At 39.1% G+C, this 21450-nt stretch overlaps 1 protein-coding gene across 1 annotated transcript in view; it reads left to right on the forward strand.

Annotated features, from left to right (window-relative positions):
- The window catches only part of NPAS3 (neuronal PAS domain protein 3), a 614752-nt gene extending 600238 nt beyond the window's left edge, over positions 1–14514 (forward strand). The window contains 4 exon segments of the mRNA XM_040558338.1: positions 3954–4101; positions 7311–7426; positions 10236–10621; positions 10623–14514. Of these exon segments, the coding sequence (XP_040414272.1) occupies positions 3954–4101; positions 7311–7426; positions 10236–10621; positions 10623–11546 (1574 nt within the window). The 3' untranslated portion in view covers positions 11547–14514.
- Positions 14515–21450: the final 6936 nt, after the last annotated feature.

Consider the following 21450-nt stretch of genomic DNA (forward strand, 5'->3'; position numbering starts at 1 on the left):
CATGTTAACTGCTGAATTCAAACTAAGTAAATAGGTAGTGTTTCCGCAAATTTTATTCAAGTTTAGCATCCACCATTTTAGAGAATATATGTGTGCAGCTGATGTAAAGGTAACTAGTTTTAAAACATTAACCTTCAGTAATTACCTTTAACTAAAGGGTTTATAAAGATATGTATACATGAATATATAATTATATATGTCATCTCATTCCTCCTGTGTAGGATTTGTTTCATTCTCCTGTTCACAGTTATACTCATTGTAAAGATTCCTCCTGACATCTATTCAGCTGAAAAGCCAGTGTTTTAAAGATTTCTCTGTATTTCCACACAATTTGGCTTAGTAACAAGATCTTTTTTTTTTCTCCTTTTTCCTATAAACATTTAACTCCCATTAACATTTTGGAGACATGCATTTGTTGGCAGAAGAAACAGGGTCTGTAAGAGAAGTCACCTTCCCCACTATTCTTACAAATAGACTGACGCACACAATCCTGCACAATCACATCTAACTTCAATTACCTGTGCCATCCTGCTGATGTGGTCCAAACTCTCACTTTCCCAGTATTGCTCTGTCTTCCAGACTGGGTACTCCATGTATATTTTCGCACTAGCAAATAAAAGCTTAAAACTATGCATTTCTCAGTGTACAAAAGTATAGGCCTGAATTCAGCAAGGGAATTGCCTTAAATACAGTCTGATTAAGTTCAGGATGTGGTCCAAATGGCATTACTTTTTCATAAGTTTATGCTAAACAGAAATGTGTGATCTTTTGCTAGTAACAAAACATAACTTCACAAGCACAGCTTAGGTTGGACTAATTCTGTACTTTCATTTATTCTCAAAACCAGTAACTTTATTAGTGGACTCCCTGTACCTGCAAGGTGAAGATCCTCAAAATGAAACTGAATTTCCTCAGTAACAATAGGCTATTAGTAAAGCAGACAGATTTCTCTTCCTGTTTTCTCAAAGTTCTCATTTAATTCCTAAGTTGCTTCTTGGCAATGTCAACAGTTAAAAATACTGTAAATTAGAAAGCATTTCAAACGTTTTCATTCTTTCTCTTTCAGCACATTGAGAAATTTCTTACCAAGCTATAGAACGATCTTTCAGACCTGGGTTGGGGGATGTCTAGTGCACTCTCAAAGGAGATAAGAACCAGATTTAGCAGCACAGCACAGCTGGTCTGCCAGAGAATCTCTTTACAGAGAGAATTTTTATATTGAATCGTGGGACTTCCTTCAGAGCTTGGTCCACAAATCTCTCATATGAGACGTGCTTTAGACAGTTGCAGGGAGGAATATTCTGTATATGTGGTAATATATCTGAGCTGGCAAAATAGAGGGTGGGAATTTGCAGGTAGATGAACTTCATGTAAAGCTCATTTTCAAGACAGTATTTCAAATGTTCTTTGGATGCACAGCTACTTGGGAGCCTGAACTCTGGCTGTATATAGTTCACATGCACCTCAGATGCATTGAATTCTCTTTCTTGAAAAAGCAAGCACATTTTCCTTCAGAAATAACTTGCAAGGTATTAATTTTGCCTTTTTCCATAGTTCTGAAATGAGTGGTCAGTGCAGCTCATGACACAGACTTTTCCAGTAGTGCAACAACCAATATAAATGGCGCTGGAGGAGGCAATGACTTGTCTAGGATGAAATGGACTTGAAAGGGCTGGAGGATCTGGGTGCCCATAGTTACCACTGTGCAGAACTGCAGTGTCCTCTTCAGTCACTGGCTAGTGGCTCACTTTGACTTTCAAATGTGCGTGCGGGCAGTTGCGAGGATTCATCCTTTACTATTTGTACAGCATGGTAAACTCCTCAGATAAAAATGTTATAAAGAACAGGACAGTATAACTAATAGATACAAGTGCAGATAGAATTTACTAGTTTCTGCCTGCAACCATAGGTGTTCAGCTTTCAAGAAAAGAGACAATATCACTCCAGACTTCCAGGCATATCAATATTACTGTCAGCTGTAAACAAGAGCATTTTGAATGTTCTATTTTACTGAAATGGAAAAGCCTACCGTAATCAAAACTTACAGCAGTTTCATCCCTTATTCTTCATAACTAATAAAGTTGGACTAATTTATGTGAGATTGTTTTCTAAAATGGGATGCAACATTGGTTTGACAGAAATGCTGGGTAATCAGTTGTTAATATTTTATCTTTATTCTGCTGTATAATGAGGTTTGAAGCCAATGAATTATCATTGCAGAACATTTGGAGCTTGGAATGCAAAAATAAAAATATGGGGAAACTTGTGGATGTTTCCACAAATTCTGTGCTAGAAACAAACCTAGTTGACTAGAGGCTGCTGAAAAACAACAGGACCCAGATCACAAACCTTTGTTCACATTGAAGCTGAACCTTACATTGAACTTTTTACAGGCACTTTTTTATTCAATAATTTAAAAATCAGAGTTTGGTGTGGGCCTCCAAGGTAAGAGAGAATCTAGTTTTTTAGTGCTGTCTTTATAAATATCTTTTCTGTAGATACCTGTTGTACATGGATTTAGATATAGCTACATTTGTATGTATAATTAGGGGTATAGACATTTGGTTAACTTGAAAGCTCCAAAGTGTCATTTGTCACATTTATGGTAGGAACTTTAGCTGCCTTAAATACTTATTCTTTTCCAAAGTGACTTTTTTCTTTTCCCTCTGAAAAAAAAAAATAAAAAAATAAAAAAGTACTTCATGAAACTATTGTATATGAAGCACTTATTAGCCGTAATTAAATGGACAATATGAATTTACTACATCTTTAGGACTCTGGCTTGTTCTGGTTTAGAGCAAGATGATTAATGCAAATACATATTACTTGAGATAACCATTTAGCAGCTAATTTAGCCAAATTTATTACAGCAGTTAGAGGTTTTTCATTTTAGCAGACGGAGACAAGGACATGACAAAAGCAGAAGGTGTATATGAATGCACACTGCCCTCTAGTGCACAAAGCTTTATGGGATTAGTGAGAAATGCAGACGAGAGTAAGTAACAATAGTACCCAGATTTTGTATAGTTCACATTTTCTTTAAAATATTCAGCATCCTTCCTCTGAAAGATTTGTATTTCATCCCCTTTTCCTGACACCAAGGCATCAAATACAAACCAAATCCATTTCAACATGGTAATATTTTGGTTGAAGAGTTACTTCAAGCATCTGTATTTTAAGCCTTCTTTCTGTGAGCATATAATAACACCATTTCACATTACTGACTGCTTTTACTCGTTTCTCTGTTTCCTAGCATATTTCAAACGTTGGAGAGAGCTGTCACTCTTTGGCTCTAGCCAAGTCACTCTGTGCCTCCCTTAGGCTTCTTTCTCAGTCTGCTGGTGGATTTACTTTGCTCGGGTAGAAAGTAAATTCTCCCAAGACTTTCCCCCTACTGACCAGTGGAGATTTGGTTCATCTGAGAACTGTAAATTCTGTTTGACAAGATCAAAGAAACAGATGTATAAGTTCAGTAGTTGATATCGCCTGCAATAAGGAGAAATGATCAAAGCAGCAGGGGTAGAGTATCTTCCCAAACCTTTCAAATATCCAGAATCTCAAGAGGTCTACCTAGGAGCTATGAATAATCACATATAAATTTGCCTCTTTTTTTCTTTTTCTTTTTTACAATCTGACATTGAGTGCATTGAAAATGTCCACACAGCAATAAGTATTCTGTGAACCAAAGAGATTTGTAGTTCTTTTTACTTTTCTTCTTCCACTAGAGTTTCCAAAAACAGATTAAAATTATACTTTAAAAGCTTGTAAAACATACAACAAGTTATACTGAGCTTCAGATCCTGTGTGTCATCTCATTGGCATGCTGCATTAAACCTAAAAGAAGTCGAGCATCTTTTGCTCATACATGTGGCATGTTGAACAGTGAAGATCATTTTACTACAGTTCTAACATGCAATATATCTTGTTTCTGTTTTGTTTGTATTTTCCCTCAGTGCTGAATAAGGGTCAGTGTGTAACAAAGTATTACCGCTGGATGCAGAAGAATGGAGGTTATATCTGGATACAGTCTAGTGCAACTATAGCTGTCAATGCCAAGAACGCAAGTGAGAAGAATATCATCTGGGTCAATTACCTTCTCAGGTACATTTTCAAGTCCCTTCTCTCTCTTGAACTGCTCTCTCTGTTGCTTGACTGTGCTGGTGAGGCTTTTAGGAAAAAAACAATTGCCTGCTGGAGAGAGTTAATGAGAACAACTTTTTCATATGGTCCACCTCAAAATGAATGCCACTTGGTTGAATGCATTAAGATATCGGTCACGTCTCAGTACACTGGAATATTTTTGAATTATTATACTGCTTTAGTCTTCAAGTAAACCTTCCTTCATCCTTATTGCATGCCTTGCTACCCTGAAATCTACACAACCTCAGCCGAAATATGAAGATTCACACCAACTTGCAGTGGCTGTGTTACAAATCTGGTATGAAGTTTTGGGCACTGGTTTATTTGGTTATTGAAAATGCATAGAAGCAAACTTCCTGGAATACTACAAAAAGCTGTCTCTGACAGGTGTTCACCTCTCAGGCCAGAGAGAGGAATTTTTTCAGAAGAAAAGCCTTGAAATAATTCGTTGCTCCTGTAAACATCAAACAGCATTCACCTTAAAAAGTAAATTGGGATCCACAAACAAAAATATCTCTTAAGACTATTTTAAACAGAAATAATGAGAGACTCTTCCTTGAGAAATTCTTTTTTACCAAGCACAAGTGTTTTTAAAGGGCTGGTTACTGAGCTCAAGGAAAGACCAACAGTCAGTGAGAGACAGTGAATTATAAACCTGACCTTTCTCATCTGAAAATACCTTTCAGCACATTCTGTTATATGAAAGTGTTCAATAAGATTGGGGGATTTTCTGTTTCACTCCAGAGCAGAACAAACAAACAAATAAAATTTGAAACCTTGAGATTGTCGTGAAATGCAATTGTCATTTTCTGGCCTGTTCTCCTTTTAAGTTGCTTGTCATGGTTTGTTGCATTCCCTTTGATGCCGTGAGAGTTCAAAGTGATGTCTAGGGGTTAGATTGTGACTTATTATGCTAAGTCCAGCAAGCCCTGAAGAGACCGTGCCTGCCTAAACTTGCGTGTTGAAATACTTCTGATTCCTTCTTGGGGAATAGATGGAAGCAACCCCTTGCAGGAGAGCACTGAGGGATGCTGTGGGAAACCTTACACAGTGGTGGACTGTAAACTGGGGCTCAGATGGTTCTGTTCTGCTATGGTTGAGCTTGGGCATTTCCAAATATATCCTTACCCTGCTACTTTTTTTTTTTTCCTCTTCTTTAAAACAAGGTGTACACGCAACATCCACAGAGTGAAGCATTAGCTGAGCCTAACCGAGAGGGGCTGAATGCAGCATTTCAAGAATTCAGCTTAAGCCTGCCAACTCTGCACTGGAAGTGCACTGGACTGCTTCAGTGTCCAGTCCTAGCGAGGCTTCAAACTGCCCAGAAATGTGCTCATTTTCCAGCTGGAAAAGTGGGCCATAAAAAATTATAAACAGTTCCCTCTGTCCCCTTTGCTTCTTTTCAGACACTGAGTGAGCCTAGTCCACAAACATTATTTTATCTATTTTATCTACCAACAGAGTTAATCAAACAGAGAGAGAGAGAGAGAGAGAGAGAGAGAGAGAGAGACAAGCAGTGTGGTCTTACTCAAGGCAGCTCACAGAACTTGATTTTTCTGCTGCATTCCCTTTGCTGGTCTGTTAGAGAAAGATTAACTTCTTTAGTGAATTTGTGTTTTTAATTTAGATTTCTCCCAGTCCTGGAATCCATGAAAGATCCAAATGTCCAAACCATATTTTAATGACAGATCAAGGCATAATTAGGTCTACTCTTAGCAGGAGTACTGGTCTGTATACATTTCCATGCATTAGAAAGTATGATTCAGCTGTCTGTAAAAGGATAGACTAATTATAGTGACAGGGAGGATTAATGCTGTTCTTGTTCTAGCAACTTGTTATTCACAGTGTGAAAGCCCTCAAACATCTTTTGCTTGGAGGGGGCAAATTTGGGGACTGCCCTGGGATGCAACAGAATAAAGTCACTTTGTCAGGACAAAACCATAAAGATGGTAATCATAAGAATGGCATTTCAATATGAACTGTGTGAACTCTGAATTTTCACAGTACACTGTAATAGGCTGAATATGGGCATAATGTCATTGTGATAGTGTGTCAGTCACTGCTAGTGCTGCCTCACATTGTTCTACACAGGACTGCAGATTTTCTGCTCTATCACAGGGCTGGAATTTGAACCGCTTAGAAATGCTCACCTATTCAAAAATGGTTAAAGACTTTGTTTATTTTCAACATTCCTATGCCACTTAAGTCTAGCTGTCTGTGTTCCCCTATCTTTGCACTGGTTTGCGAAAGGAACATTTTAGAATGTGCAAACCAAGAAAAAGCTTAGGATTTTTTTCAGTTTGTCTGGTAATGTAGCTTTTTTACATTGCAGTCATGTTCATTGCTAACAAGTCACAGGTGAGCACCACATGAGCAGATGAAGATATGATTATAATGGGTGTGTTGACAGTTCTTTATCCCTAACATATGCATCTTAACGTGCACATGTGCATCTGTCATATAGTTAGAGTGGTTGCTTTTGGTTTCTTGGTGATGTGGATGCACGTGTGCAACGTTTTAAAAATATATATCATTTTTACTTATTTCTTGGCCAAACTCTTTAGAGCAGTAGTCATTGCCTTTAACTCTAACTGATCACTTTCTTACTAACTTTATGTATGGTCTGTTTGATTAAACTGTTGGAAGACAGGACATTTAGAAAAACAGGTATTGAAAGGGCTCTGGCAAGGTTGATAAAGAACATTGTTACAGAGACAACTCTAATAGGCATTGGTGGTGGAAGAGAAACAGATTGGAAAAGTTAGAACACACTCCCTGTCCTTCCAGGCACAGTAATGGGATTGAAATCGAGATATTCTCTTCTTGGATGATGACAGAGTGTAGTTCTACTAGATATCACACAAGCCATGGTGTCCCACTTGAGTAAGAATACTTTGTTAGCTCTAAAACTTCACTAGAATGAAACAATTTTTAAACCTGGTCAATATAAATATTTGACAAGACTATTAAAATAAACCATCATAAAATCCTTGCTGTGAAGCTCTGAGGAAACAAAAATGTGCAGTTTTTTTTTTGTTTGTTTGTTTGTTTGTTTGCTCTGCTATTCTTCCTATTTATGTTCTTTGTTCCTGAACTTTGATATGACAAGAGGATAAAAATATCAAACTGCAAATCATTCAATTTGTATATATTTGCTGTCTCTTCTTCAGTAACCCAGAGTACAAGGACACTCCTATGGATATTGCACAACTTCCTCATCTGCCAGAGAAAACCTCAGAATCCTCAGAGACCTCTGACTCTGAATCGGACTCAAAGGACAACTCAGGTAACACACATGGTGCATCTTTACACCCACTAAAGATCCATATCAAGAAAGCCACATGGTTGCCTTTGTAATCACTTATACTTCTCAAGGATTATTTCATTTCAACAACAAAAATCCAGTAAAATTAAATTGAAGAAAACTAGCATAATCTTTTAATAGCCTCAGCATTTCCACAGTGTCTCCATTTCCGCAGTTTTCTATTCATTCAGTGGATACATTCTTGCCTACATTGCACTGAACTAAATAATTGGTTCCCCAGCTAAGCTTCTTGAACAGGTGCTGTGCCTTATGCAAGGGCCCAGAATTGTAACTGTTGAATATAATTCAAGTTCTTATCTTTCAAAAGTAGTCATACTTTCTGAATATAAATCTCTACTGTCAGTCTTTATGACCCTTTTTGCTGTATAAATGCTTTTTTTTTTTTTTATTAGCCTCACTAGGGGGCAGTGAAGATTGCAAAATTTGTGGGTTTTCTTGGGTTAAAAGAATTGGATTTTATTAGAAGGTATGGGTTCAAGCACTTGTTTCTGAGCTCTTTAAGTGTGGGACTTCAGCTGTTTTTTAAAAGCTAAATGTAATTGTCAGGCTCAATGTATAAATTAGTCATACAGATGGTCCAGTGCACAGATGGTTCACACATTCTCCATTAGTTTTAAAAGTGATTACCTAGGCACAGGTACAGATCAGCTGGCTTTTAAAGGAGTACGGTTGCCTGTGGCCCAAGAACTGAGGATGTTACCGTAGCATGCATTATATATCTGATTCATCTCTCACGTCTATGATAACACTCAAAAAATATTGGAGAAAATGGATCGCATTGACATAAATCAAGCAAAAGCAAGAGGAGCGGGTCATAATGTTATATTATATGATATGGCTGTTCCGTTTTCATCTTTCGCATTTATTTGTTCTCCTTTGACAGCTTGGTTTGATGGTTTAAGTCAACCTTAGGCACCTATACAGGCTTGACGCCTACCATGACTGAGAATCTCTTCACCCATTCTGAGTGCTTCTTTATACTGCCTTGTTCCTACATAGCCACATACATAACACAGATATGGTGACAAGTTTGCATTTCCCATGTGCACTGTAAGTTTCTTCAGGTGAGAAGTGCACATGCAGTCATGACTCCTAAGGCTGACAGTGCAAGAGAGCATTCTTCAAAGGTGCACAGACATAATTGCTCAGAAGATGTCTGGAAGCTTTGGTAGGCAGCAGAAGCAGAGGGTTTCTCCTCACAAAAAAATAAAAAATAAACAGAAATAGCAAGGGTCCTGAAATCAGAACAGCGTCTTGTATGCAACCAACAAGTTCAGATCAAGCTCTGATAAAATCCCAAGCAAATTGTTTGCAGTTTTAGACTAATTCACCCTAAGCCCACACTTAACCAACCAGAAACCATAGTTTTAAAAATCAGTATATTCCAAAAAATAATAAATAAATAAATAAACAAAAACTGTAAGAGAAACTCAGCCCTAAATGGAACAAAAAGCTGGCTCCAATTTAGGGTTTTGTGGCTGTTAATTTGCTTCTGTGTGTTTTGTTTTTCAATATGGAAGGTCTTAGGTCTTTCTGTTGCTAAGGACTCAAGCAAAAGTCTCTTTAAGTAACTTCAATGAAATAAATGTAAAATCCATTGCTCTGAATCCTCAGGCAGCTTCCCTGTCAAGCCTACCTGCTCCACCATTTCTGGCAAACTGTTTTGTATTGACATGGTTCCAGGGGTAACCAATCTTTAAAGGAAAACTGGCCATTCCCCTCTCCCCCTAAAACAAGTATACTGAAAAGGGTAGTACTTGGCCCTGATGAGTGAAAAAAAAATCTTTTATTTCCCAACAAAAGATTTCTGGCTGTTCTGTAAAAGACAGGGTCTCCTGAAGCCTTTCATGACCCTTTCAAACACAGTATGATAATGGAGAGTATTCATTCTCAGAGCTGCTTTGGCTGTCTGAGTCCAGTGGACTAGAGTGTTTATCTCATCCGTATTTGAATTAGGTAGAAATCTAAAACAACTAAAAGAATTCAGGCAAGAAGAGTGACAGTTTCTCAGTGCTGTAGCTGGGCTGTTTTCAATGGCCCTTAGATGATTTGGATCAATCAAAAACTTAATTCAGTGCCTGAATCTTTTTTTCTGTTTTTGTTTTTTTTTTCTTGCCCTTCAAGGGAAAATGAAAAGACAGTCTAGCAACATAACAAAATTGTTTTAACTGGTTTATTCATTCAGATTTATACACATATGACCTGCTTCTCCTCTCACACTGGAGGAGATCGGCAGTAATTCCACTGAAGTCAGAGACACTCTGCCGCTTCAGAAGTGGCGAAGGTGAAGGAAAATGAGATGAGAGGACTAAGAATCCTCATTAGTCAATAGTGCTACATCTTGTTGCCTTCCCACTTTAGGAGAACACAGATGTGAAAGAACAATCATCAGAGCATAATGGTCATAATGGGATTGTTCACTGACTCCTCTTTGGATGAGGCAGCTCCAGGGCCGTTGTGCTCACAGTGGTCAAAATGGTTGCTGCCGAGACAGCAGATGGAAAGGCCCCCTCTATCAAGGTGCCTGAGTACATATTCAAAGAAATTTCAGGCCATGTAGCATAGGCTTTTAGTCTGAGTCAGAGAGATTCCTGGTGATCAAAACTCTCCCAACACAATATAGTACATAAATGTGGCTCTACAGAAGAGAACACCTGTTGCCAGAAAAGTTTACAGCAATCAGATCTCATTGGTAGGTCGAAACCTGGACTTGGGCTGTATTATTATGTTCTTTTTGCTAACGGTTTGTTTCACTTTCCTTTTGCTTCAGAGGACAATGAGAACTCAAAGTCAGATGAGAAAGGAAACCAGTCAGAAAACAGTGAAGACCCTGAATCCGACAGGAAAAAGTCAGGAAATCAGTCGGATAATGAAATGAACTGTAACGATGATGGGAACAGCTCCAGCAACCAGGACAGCAGGGACAGTGATGACAGCTTTGAAAACTCAGACTTTGAGAATCAAAAGGCCCCTGAGGACAGTTTTGGCACTCTAGGCTCTATGCAGATCAAGGTGGAGCGTTATGTTGAGAGTGAGTCAGACCTGCGGTTGCAGAACTGTGAATCACTGACCTCGGACAGTGCCAAGGACTCAGACAGTGCAGGGGAAGTAAATGCCCAGTCTTCCAGCAAACATCAAAAGAGGAAGAAGAGGAGAAAAAAAGCAAAAGGGAGGCAGCATGACCCGGAGAAGGCTGTCAAGCACCTCAAGCCCAAATGGACTTGACTCAGCTTTGGTGGACCAGCCCCAGCTGCTCTCGTCGCCAAACAGTGCCTCAGTGCTCAAAATTAAAACAGAAATCTCAGAACCTATCAATTTTGATAATGATAGCAGTATTTGGAATTACCCACCCAACAGGGAAATCTCAAGGAATGAATCACCTTACAGTATGACCAAGCCCCCCAGCTCCGAGCACTTCCCTTCCCCTCAAGCCAGCAGTAGTTTACATGTCTCCATTCCAGACTCTGTTCTCACCCCACCAGGGACTGAAAATACTGCCAGCCGTAAAACTCAGTTCAGCACCTCATCCAACTCAGCCTTGGCTCCTGTGTCCTCTGACCCTTTGTCACCCCCGCTTTCAGCATCTCCACGGGACAAACATCCAGGAGGTCCCACAACTTCCAACTCTTTGTTGTACACTGGGGATCTGGAAGCCCTTCAGAGGTTACAAGCAGGCAATGTGGTGCTTCCTTTGGTTCACAGGGTAACAGGAACCCTTGCCGCGACCAGCACTGCTGCTCAGAGGGTCTACACCACTGGCACTATTCGGTATGCTCCAGCTGAAGTTACTTTAGCCATGCAGGGCAACCTCCTCCCCAACACCCATGCTGTTAACTTTGTTGACGTTAACAGCCCCAGCTTTGGGCTGGATCCTAAAACACCGATGGAAATGCTCTACCACCACGTTCACCGACTCAATATGTCGGGACCGTTTGGAAGTGCTGTGAGCGGGGCCAGTCTGACCCAAATGCCTGCAGGGAATGTGTTCACGACTGCCGAAGGACTTTTTTCCACTCTTCCATTTCCTGTGTACAGCAATGGCATTCACACTACACAGACTCTGGAACGGAAAGAGGATTGAAATATGACCACATACTGTGTTCAGTGTTATACTCTGAGGCATAGACTGTGTTTTAATTTAGACCTTTAATTCTAGCACTTTGAATTTGAGCAGGTCAGCTTATTCTCTCAATATGATGGTCCGCATTTCATTCCCCTTCTCTTTAACTTGACTTATTCTTTAATGTAAAGATATTTTTTTATTTTTGCCTTCAGAGAGTCGAAGTACCAGTTGCCTGCCATTTTGTCTTCTTCTAAGATGTGTGTTTTTTCCTTTGCATCTTTATTAAGATGCCTTTAATATGTGTATGCCTCTGCCATAGAATACTCAGTGTTGTGGTAAAGAGATTTTAAAGTGACAACCATTGGTTTTACTTCAAAATGATCTTGATATGATCAAGATTAAAAGAGACAAGCATAAACAATGTGCCCTGTTTGACTAAGTCAAATGAAAAGGGGTTTTTGTTCCTAATTCCTTTAAAATAGGGGATAGTATTTTAGAATTTTATGCAGAGTTTAATTCTCTTTTTATGGTTAAGATTTTCTTACTTGCACATAAAATAATTTGGGTTCTTAAAAAGTTAATTTCTGGCCTGTGACTAGAATGTTGAAAAGTTGGACTAAATGTTAATTACTGGAACTTTAACTTAATTTCTAAAACCATGGTGCTATCATTTATTAATCTGTAATGTCTTCATACAATATGCAGCTTGTGGGCTGGGTTTTTTGAAAAGAATGTGTTCCGTACTGGTCTATAGTCGGGTGCTGCAGTCTCCTTGGTTAGTTAAGACAAAAGCCCTCATTAACATTTGCTGCAGGACTTTAAATTTTTTACCTCCAAACTAACAAGCATAGCCTCATATCAAATTTAAATGGGTCAGGAAGCCTTTTTCAAAAAGTGCTTAAAAACAAAAAACTCAATTTAATTGACGCAAGGAGCAGTTTCTTAGGTGCATATTGTTTTGCTTTATTTTTTTCTCAGTGTAACTGAGGCTAATTTTGCAACGTCAAATAACACTTCGGATTAAAAAAAAAAAACTGAAGAACTATTTAACATGTTTTGTTTTGTTTTTCATTTAATATTATAGAGGGAAGGTTGTAAATTTCTTTTTGTTCTTTGATTTGGGTATTTTTTGTTGTTTTTTCCTTATTTCTAGTGTCGAAACCAATATGTTTTAAAACTAAAGAATGGGTTAATAAGCTTGAAATAGATAACTACAACTGAAAACTGCACATTAAGTAAAAGAAAAGAAATCTCCTATTTTGTCTTTGTTGCCAGAAATCACAGTGTAGTGTCAAACACTCCAAATGACTGTCAAATATAAATTCTTCTTCCACTCCATCTTTGGCAGCTGTTTGTTAAGGCATCTAATAACAGATGTGAGAACTGTAATGTGTACAATGTGTAAGTGTCCTTGGCTGTCAGTCCCATTGCAGTTTCAATGTGTGTTACTATATGCAGTATATACTAAGCTAATGTAGTTGTTTTGTCCTTTGTCTTCTCTGTGCTTTATCTCTAGTCCGGAGTGGTAAAGTCCCATTCCTGCAGTCCTAGTGAACCAGTGATTCTTGGGGGTTAGTGGTTTTTGTGTGGTGGCCTTCCTCTGTAATGTCACCTTATGCTGCTTCCACTGTCTGTATACCTTTTGATTTCTGCTGTTGCTTTGCTGTTGTGTATTCTCCAACCTCTCTCTCCCCTCTTCTCTCTCCCTGTCCACACTTCCCGTCTCTTTCTCTTCCTCTCTTTCTCTCTCCTTCACTCTCAGAGATAAAAGACTCTTAACTAGCTCAAGGTTAATGGAGCCATTTTTTCCCACAGAGGAATTCTGGGTATGACTTACTCTTCCAGTGTACCACACAATGCACTACGGAGTAATGCTCAGATATATTAAACAAATTGATGCCATATAGCCTCAGTTGTTAACATTCCCAGAGTCCCTTGTGCTCTAACCATAAGCAGAGGGTGCATTTCTTTGGTTTTCTCCCAGGTAGGCTGAGGGAGCAATACACAGAGCAATCACCAGTGAGATAGGAAATGCTTTCAAAGGTCAACCAACGTCATTTAAAAAGGAAACTGAGCTTAGAATTGTCATATATATTTGCTTATGTGTGCAATGCTAATATATTAACTCAGCTGTCCTTTGAATTTTTGATCACTCACTGTGTTGAGTCAATTCCTCCAGTAGCTTTGAATTTGAGAAGTAGATCCAAGCCAGTGGAATAATAGCAAAAGGGAATTGGATGCCACAAATTTAATTAATGAGATTTTAAAGGTTACATTTGCAGGATTTATAGGACTAAAAGAGGTGAGAAAGTTGATTGGGAAATTCAAAGTTTAATTTTGGAAGCTCTACTCTAGCTATTGAACAATCAAAGGAGTGCACCTATCAGCTACAAAGAACAGCTAGACAGCTGTTGTTGTTTTGTTTTGTTTTGTTTTTTTTATAAATGTTTCTGTGTTGTGTCAAAATGATTTCTGGTGATTTAAACTAACAGATAATCACAGCTGCTGTCTAAATCCATAGTGTTTAAAATTACAAAATGAAAAAAAAACTTCATTACCTGTGAAGACTGTGTCTGTGTTTTTAACTATTTCTTGTACAAATATATGAAATCTTTTATGAGGAGACTGGTGCCAAGTAGCTGAATAATGGGGAAAGGGATTCTGTTCGTATAAATCTTAGCAGTGTTACCAACTCTACAATATAAAAAAAAAAAATTAAAATGTTAAAAAGTGACAGCTATGGTACATTTATTTTGTGTTAAGCTAACCGAATCTAACTTCTCGAGTGCCTGGCTTATTTGAAACATTTTTTTCATTGATCATTGATAATGCTGCAAATCAGAAATGTACATACTTCATTTACAACAGGGTTCTTTTTATACTTTTGTAGATTCTCATACATGTCATACATGGTTGTCTTTATGTAACTTAATTTTTTTCATCCCGCAGGTGCCATTTTCATAATAAACTTCTCTTGGATTTGTTACTATCTGGCATCATTTCTTTCACATATAACCATCCTGACTAATGAATGCTGGTAGTATTTGTTTGAGCAGGTACTTTTTAATTGTTTTGTTTAAATAAAATTTAAAAAAGAAAAAAATAACCAAAAATCAAAGAGGATACAGCTAGATTTTATTAACTTTTGCAAACTGAAGAAAAGAAGCTGTCAAGATGTAGGCTAAGAATGCTAATCCAAATACTACAACAAACTTGCCACCATCCTAAATTCTCAGCTACCCCAACTCATTGTCATATTGAGCATTTTTATGCACATTAGCAAAGCTAAATAATGGACCTGCAACATTAACCACTATAGACAGTGTGCATTTTTTCTTGATTAATGCACACTGGAAGAGGTCAGCTTTTGTACATTAATCATTTAAAATGCACTTTATCTTTTCATTTTTGTACTCTACAATGTTACAGTGAAACTATTCAGTCACATTAAACCCTACCTATCTAGGCTGCTGATTCTTTTAAACATGTTCTTTCTTTCCCCAGACTGGCAACGTGTAAGTTGTTGGTGACACATGGCTAGGCTTCCTGCCTTACAAACTGAAACATTACCAATGTAGGAAAGACAAGGCAAAAAGCCCTCACCTCACACCGGAAAAAAAATAAATAAATAAATAAATAAATAAATACAGTTTTGATCACAACCATCCACACGCTGGCTGAACCTCAGAAGTGACCAATCATCAGCGATTACTCCTGCGTAAGCTCTGAAGGACAGAAATGCAGGGGGAAGATGCTGGGGCAGGAGGTGCTGCATGGAGGGGCCCTGGCTATGTGCTGTTGGTGGCCCCATGCAGGGGCTGCGCTGTGGCCAGGGAGGGCAGTGGGATGCCCCATTACCACGTCGAGCATTCTCATCCACCACCCGCACAGTCTCTACAGTACTCTGTCATTCATCAATTTTCTTCGTGGTGCCTGCTCCACTTGCGACAAAGAAAAACTTGCCATATTCCCTATTTTATTTTGTTATTGCTGAGTATGCACTACCTCCTCCTAAGAACACAAATCTGAGGTATGTAAAATCAAGGCGGTGCTGCACATAGCCAAAACTTGTACGCATCTTTGAGTGCCCAAAGCTTTTCTCCTCCGTGTCTCCGCTTTGAAAGTAAACCATTGGGCTAGCCATTCTGAACAGGATTTTGGTTGCCTTATCAGTCAGTACTGAGTAAAACTCTACAATCAGTTGCACCATTTTCAGCACACCTTTTCACAGCACAAGATATATCCTCAGCTGAAGTAGGAGCATGTCCTTGCTGGAGTAATAATAATTATAACAGATGTATGGACAGCTATAGTTCAGCGAGTCAGCCCAAGGGATTAATAGCCTGAAGTCTGGGTCTTTGCGTTCCTGAGCAGTTCAGGATTCCCACTTCCCAGGCTCCAAGCAGTGAGTTTGATATGTCTCCAACTCGCAGGGGGTGGAAAGGAGCAGAGGTTAGCAGTACTGCTTTCAGTGCTGCTCTCGCATTCCAGCTGGCAACGCATCTTGTTTATGAGGTAGCTATGGGTACAGATGCCAGCAGAGAGGAAAACAGAATTTAAATGGAGATTGGAAGAATGACCGGGATAAAGCTTAATGGAAGAATAACATCCCTGTTCCAAGTAAGTGTTAACCAATATTAACTAAAGCCACTAATCCCAAAAGGGGGCTTGAGGGGCTTTTCTGAGCTGTTACAAAGCCTTTTTAAACCTCACCAGTGCTGTCTATACATTGCATCAGAGCATGGAGTTGATGGTCAACAGGAATACACTGCTCTGAGATTCCGAGTTGAACGAGAAATATTTATTTTTTACGTGGTTTTATTTTTATAGTAATGCAGTTGCCTTGATATACCTCTGGGGAATTAATTTAGTAAATTACTGTTTGCAGCAACTTTAAGAAACAACATGTACTACTTGAACCCTTTGAAAAGGATTCTTTGGGGTTGGTTAAGTTGTTTTTATTATAATATTCGGAAGCAAAACATGCAGTAAGTTGGACAAACTTCATCAAGTCATTCCATCAAAGAACATTTCCTAAAGCAACTGATCCCACTAATAGCCGTCTCTAGAAAGTCTGTTTCTGAACTGTTTGCTTTGCAAGGTGATGTGTGCAGGTACCTAAGAGCCTCTTGAAGAATTGCAAGCAAAAAAAGGGCTTTTTTGAAGCATCATGACTCTGAAAAGTTACAGTTATTGGAAAAAAAATCAGGACTACTTAGATAATCAGCTCTGACAGCCTGCACTGGTGCTGTTGCAAGGTGGTCATGTCACTAGAGTAACTGTGATGGCCCTGACAGCACGTTTATTGTTATGACGCTAGGAACTGCATTAGTTTAAATGTGTCAGTGCTTTCAGAGCTATTTGCATAGTATTTTCCTTCTTGCCATTGTAATTTCTTTATTTCCATTTTAGGGCTGGGGGAGGAGGGTGGAAAGGCTGGATGTGCATTGTCAACTAATTTAATGAACTGTCATCAATTCAGTGAGTTCACTGAGGAGCCTACAGAAGTGTGAACAAATAGGATGTCACCAGAGCCACAGATACTCAGGTAAGATCAAACCATTTATAAAACATGCACATGCATGCACATAGACACATGATATGCTGCCTCTGAAAGCCAGTTGGACTTTCAGACTGGGCAGATTAATACCTATACACATATGTGTAAAAAAGGTCCTTTCTTCTTCTCTTCCACATATTTTCCTTCATCTTTTTTATCAGAAGGGGTGAACAGTAGAAGCTCTTAGCCTCCCTCTTAGCCTGAATAGTGTTTACATAGCATATGAATAGCTATATATTAGTGGCTGAAGTAACACCCCAGTGATTCCACTAACAGCTTTGAAATTACCAAATAGCACTCAAGGCCCAATTTTCGTGAAACATATCTATTCACATACAACACTTTGCTTCACCAGATTCAATGGCATCTTCCTGAAAGCAACAGAAGTTGAGATAAATATAGGCTGCAGAGTTCTGCTTTTAATTGACCAAGATTAGGATGGGTATTCTCCATCACAGTTTTGTTCAGAACACTAAATTCAGCAGGGAGAGAGTGGGTAAATAATAATAATAATTAATACTAATAACAATAATAAAGCTTCAACTTCTGTAATCACAGCGAGGTGGGTCTTTCAGCAAAACAAAACCTCTGAGTAGTTCAGAATTATTTCATACAAATTACCAAATTTCTGCAAGTATCCCACTCTAGAAGTAAAACCAGAAGTTAGCAACCCAAGTAAAAAGCCATGCAAATGAAGTCAATAATTATGAGTTTGATTACATTGGTAGGAAGTTGAAATCTTTTGTATCGTGTAGGGATTGTGCAGTCTAGTTGCAATACAGAAAATAAGGGATCTTTTAGTAGACACCAATGTTACAATGAGCAGTTACTGAATGCCAAGGCAAAAAGATCATCAGCACTCAACAAATGCTTACGGCAGAAGGTTTACGTTGCTTTGCAGATAGGAGGCTTTATTGCTTGGTACTTTCTCTCTAATTACCTTTCACTGGCTCTAGAGACACGGGAAGTATTGATATTACCTTTTCCATTACAAGTTTTCCTGAGGAAAAGGACCCCTTTCTTGGTTGTAATAAAAGGGAACATAATATTTTCTTGCAAAAGGAAGGGAATCGGGTTTTCCTCTTGTTTTAAAAGCATTCACAGATTTATAGCGGAAATGACAGGAACAGGATGTATTAACCATCTGACCCCAGCAGAATGAGTCTACACCCTTGATTGATTTAAAAGTTTATCGGTGTCCTCTGAATAGTCACAAAGGGTCAAGTCTTGGTCCTGTTCAAATCAATGAGAGTTTGACTAATGACTTTAATGGCTTCAGGAATAGGACCAAAGTTTTGAGCCAATACTCACAAGCAAATAACAAAGCACAGACTATAGAATGAACCACAGACAAATGAGCCTGGTTAATTGGTACAATGCATCAGATTTCCTCTTTAATCCTGTATCACACCACTTGCACGCTAACAGGGCAGTTCTCTTTTGTTTAATTAAAAAGTATTTCCAAGTCTTCCTGAACGGCATGATCTGATCCTTCCAGAGGTTCCTGTCTTTAAAATGGGTGGGAAGTGAAGCAGAAGCATAGGTAGGTCCGAAAGATGCTGCTTTCTCACGCGTGCTCTGTGGAAGTGGCGATTGGTTGCCTGGGTCTTTAACAAGAAACCAAAGGAGTCTGAAGTGGAAACTCTGCTGGACATTGAAGCTTGTATTTTCTTGAACTACCAGCAGTGCAAACTCTGATGGCAACACCCATATCACCAGCACAGACTTCCCTGACCCTCTTGGAGTATCGTCCAAGCTGCGGGAAAGTTCAGCAGCTTGTAAGGAGGTGAGTATTCGCTGAAACTGATTTCCAATTTCTGTTCAATACCGTGAATCTCTGAGGCGTCTTAGCACCCTTTTCTGTCTCTTCTGTACTTCGGATAAAATTTCATTTCTTTCTCCTAGCCTGTTCTCTGCTTTATTGCAGAACGTAAGGTAGCATCTGGCAAGCTAGTGACAAAGGCTAATTTCAGTTCAGGAAGTCGAGCCTCCTTAGATGATAGTAAATGGAAAGAAGTAGGATTCTCCAAAGATTTACTTGGAGATGAAAAACACACATTAAATGCTGTGATACATTCCCACACCAAGGGCCAAGGGATCTTAGACTTTGCAGGGTAAGACCAGTTTCTGAGAAAATGTTTCCCACTTATTGCATGCTGGCACTGTTTTTTTCCTCTTTCCTATTTACAGGGAAAGATCCTTGCTCTCTCTATACTTTTGCATCCACTGCAAGACCTGCAGCTGATGGGCCTGGCTTGGCCCCCATCAGTTCCTAAATAGTTTTCTTCACTTAGTATTACCTGCAATTTCCAATTGCACATTGATGCGATCATTTGTTTTCCATAAAGATGTAGTTCCATGCTTTCATGTTACCTGTATGGCATCATTTTTCTCTTTTTCCTACCACCTTTGATTTTGGCTTTACCCATCCTTTTTAGCTTTGCAGTGCCTTCAAAACATCCTCCCCCCAGTGCATAGCACTTCCCCAGTGTGATCTATTACCATTACTGCCACTTCCTGGCCCTTGTTACCAAGCCAATTTTATATCCAATCGAGTATTGTACCATCAGTCCCATACTTGATAACCTATAAATTAATCTGTTATGTGGCACTGTATTGAGAGCCTTTTCAAGTCCAAGTAAATTATGTCTCCTTCTTCACCCCTGTCCACTCTCATTGTCACTTCCTCAGAGAAATGAATCAAGATTGTTAAGCATGACCTCCCTTTTGTAAATCCGCGCTATCTCTAACCAATCTATATTAGATTGCTATTAAATCAGGACACAGACTCAAAGGGGGCCTGCTATATAAATGCAACCTAAGGTTGCTTTTTGTGGAGATGAGACATGGGAATCACTGATACACCAAGGTACCAGGTCCAAGGGGTTGCCAATAACTTACTATTGATCAGGTCCCTGCATGGAGCGGCAACCAGAACTCATCTAGAAGGAAAAAAATAAATAAATAAAATCTTTTACCTGCATTTATCTAGCATGTTTCTGTTGCAGAAGTGAATGTGATCACAGAGGATGTGGAAAGAACTGGGTTCTGCTTTTATTCATCTATGATGGAATCAAAATCACGAAGACATGGAAAAAAATAATTTTCCCTTGAATATTTGGTCTCCCTTCCTGATCTTGGCAGATAACCATAAACGGGCTCTTCTACATGAGTAAAAAGAATGATCTGAAGTAGATTAATTCCTTCATTAAACAATCAGTATCAGTGTCTTTTCAACTTTGTATTGAACACTTTCCATTCCACTGAATAACAGCAACGACTCTAATACAATAATACAATTTAAAAAATGAGAGAGGTATGGGTCCTTTCAAGACACTTTTAATTTAAGGCCTTTGGCAAACAAGAGTGGCTGCATATCACAACTTTCACAGGGGAACAGAATATTGTCCCCAGGTTTCCAAAAAGTGCTGTATCTGCTTTATCTAAGGCATATGTCAAAAGGCTGCATGGGTATTTGTTTCTTGTACAAAAGAAAAGGACACCAAGACCTGCAAGCCTCAGCCAAGGTGCTGGAGAACCCTGGTGCTGCATCAAATGCAAGTTTTCTCACTATTCTTTACAGAAGAATGAAAGAATTGGGTAAGGGAAGGTACAGAGGGAGAAAGAAAGGGATGAATAGCTGTTTAGTCCTGGTTCCTTGGGGAATAATCAGACTGCCATTAAGACAATGGGGATCTTGCTTCTCCCAAAGAGTGTGCTCACTCTTACTACATGGCCCTACTGACTGATGCCAGGGAAGCAACATTTTCCATGGAGATTTACAATACGAGTGGTGGGCTCAGGGTCTGCAAGGTGTTGAGTAAATCGCACTCCATGTCCCCTTGCTTGCTGACTGGGGTACGAAGACAATAGCCTACAGAAGCAGCGTGAAGAAAGGCTCTCAGCAGTGAATCCTGGAAGCATTTTAGGTGTAAGCTAGGTATAATTTATTAGCCTTTCTGCCTCTGTGACTAGAAACATCTCCCTCAATGCTGTAAGCATAATTGCCATCTCTTTGGTTTGGGTGGGGAAAAAATTTGATCCCAACAATCTGTCTTGAGCTTGTTTGACAATATATACATCAAGCGTAATGAGATCCAGATGGGTCGAAGACAAACCCTTAGAAAACTAACCTTCAGCCTCCTGCCTCATAACACACCCTGCACACGAGGAGCCATCTAATCTACACCCTGTGGAGGATTATTGCTATTATATACATGTGTTTTGTTCCCTTGTACCTTCAAATCAGAAATGCAGTAGTCAATGTATGGTGGAGAGATGCTCTTCTGGGAGAGTTCAGCCCACTCAGTGCTGCTGCAGGACACAGAGTTTCTGGCAAACATCCACTGAAACAGAGGAAAG

This window comes from Cygnus olor, chromosome 5 (assembly GCF_009769625.2).
Source record: "Cygnus olor isolate bCygOlo1 chromosome 5, bCygOlo1.pri.v2, whole genome shotgun sequence".
NCBI lineage: Eukaryota > Metazoa > Chordata > Aves > Anseriformes > Anatidae > Cygnus > Cygnus olor.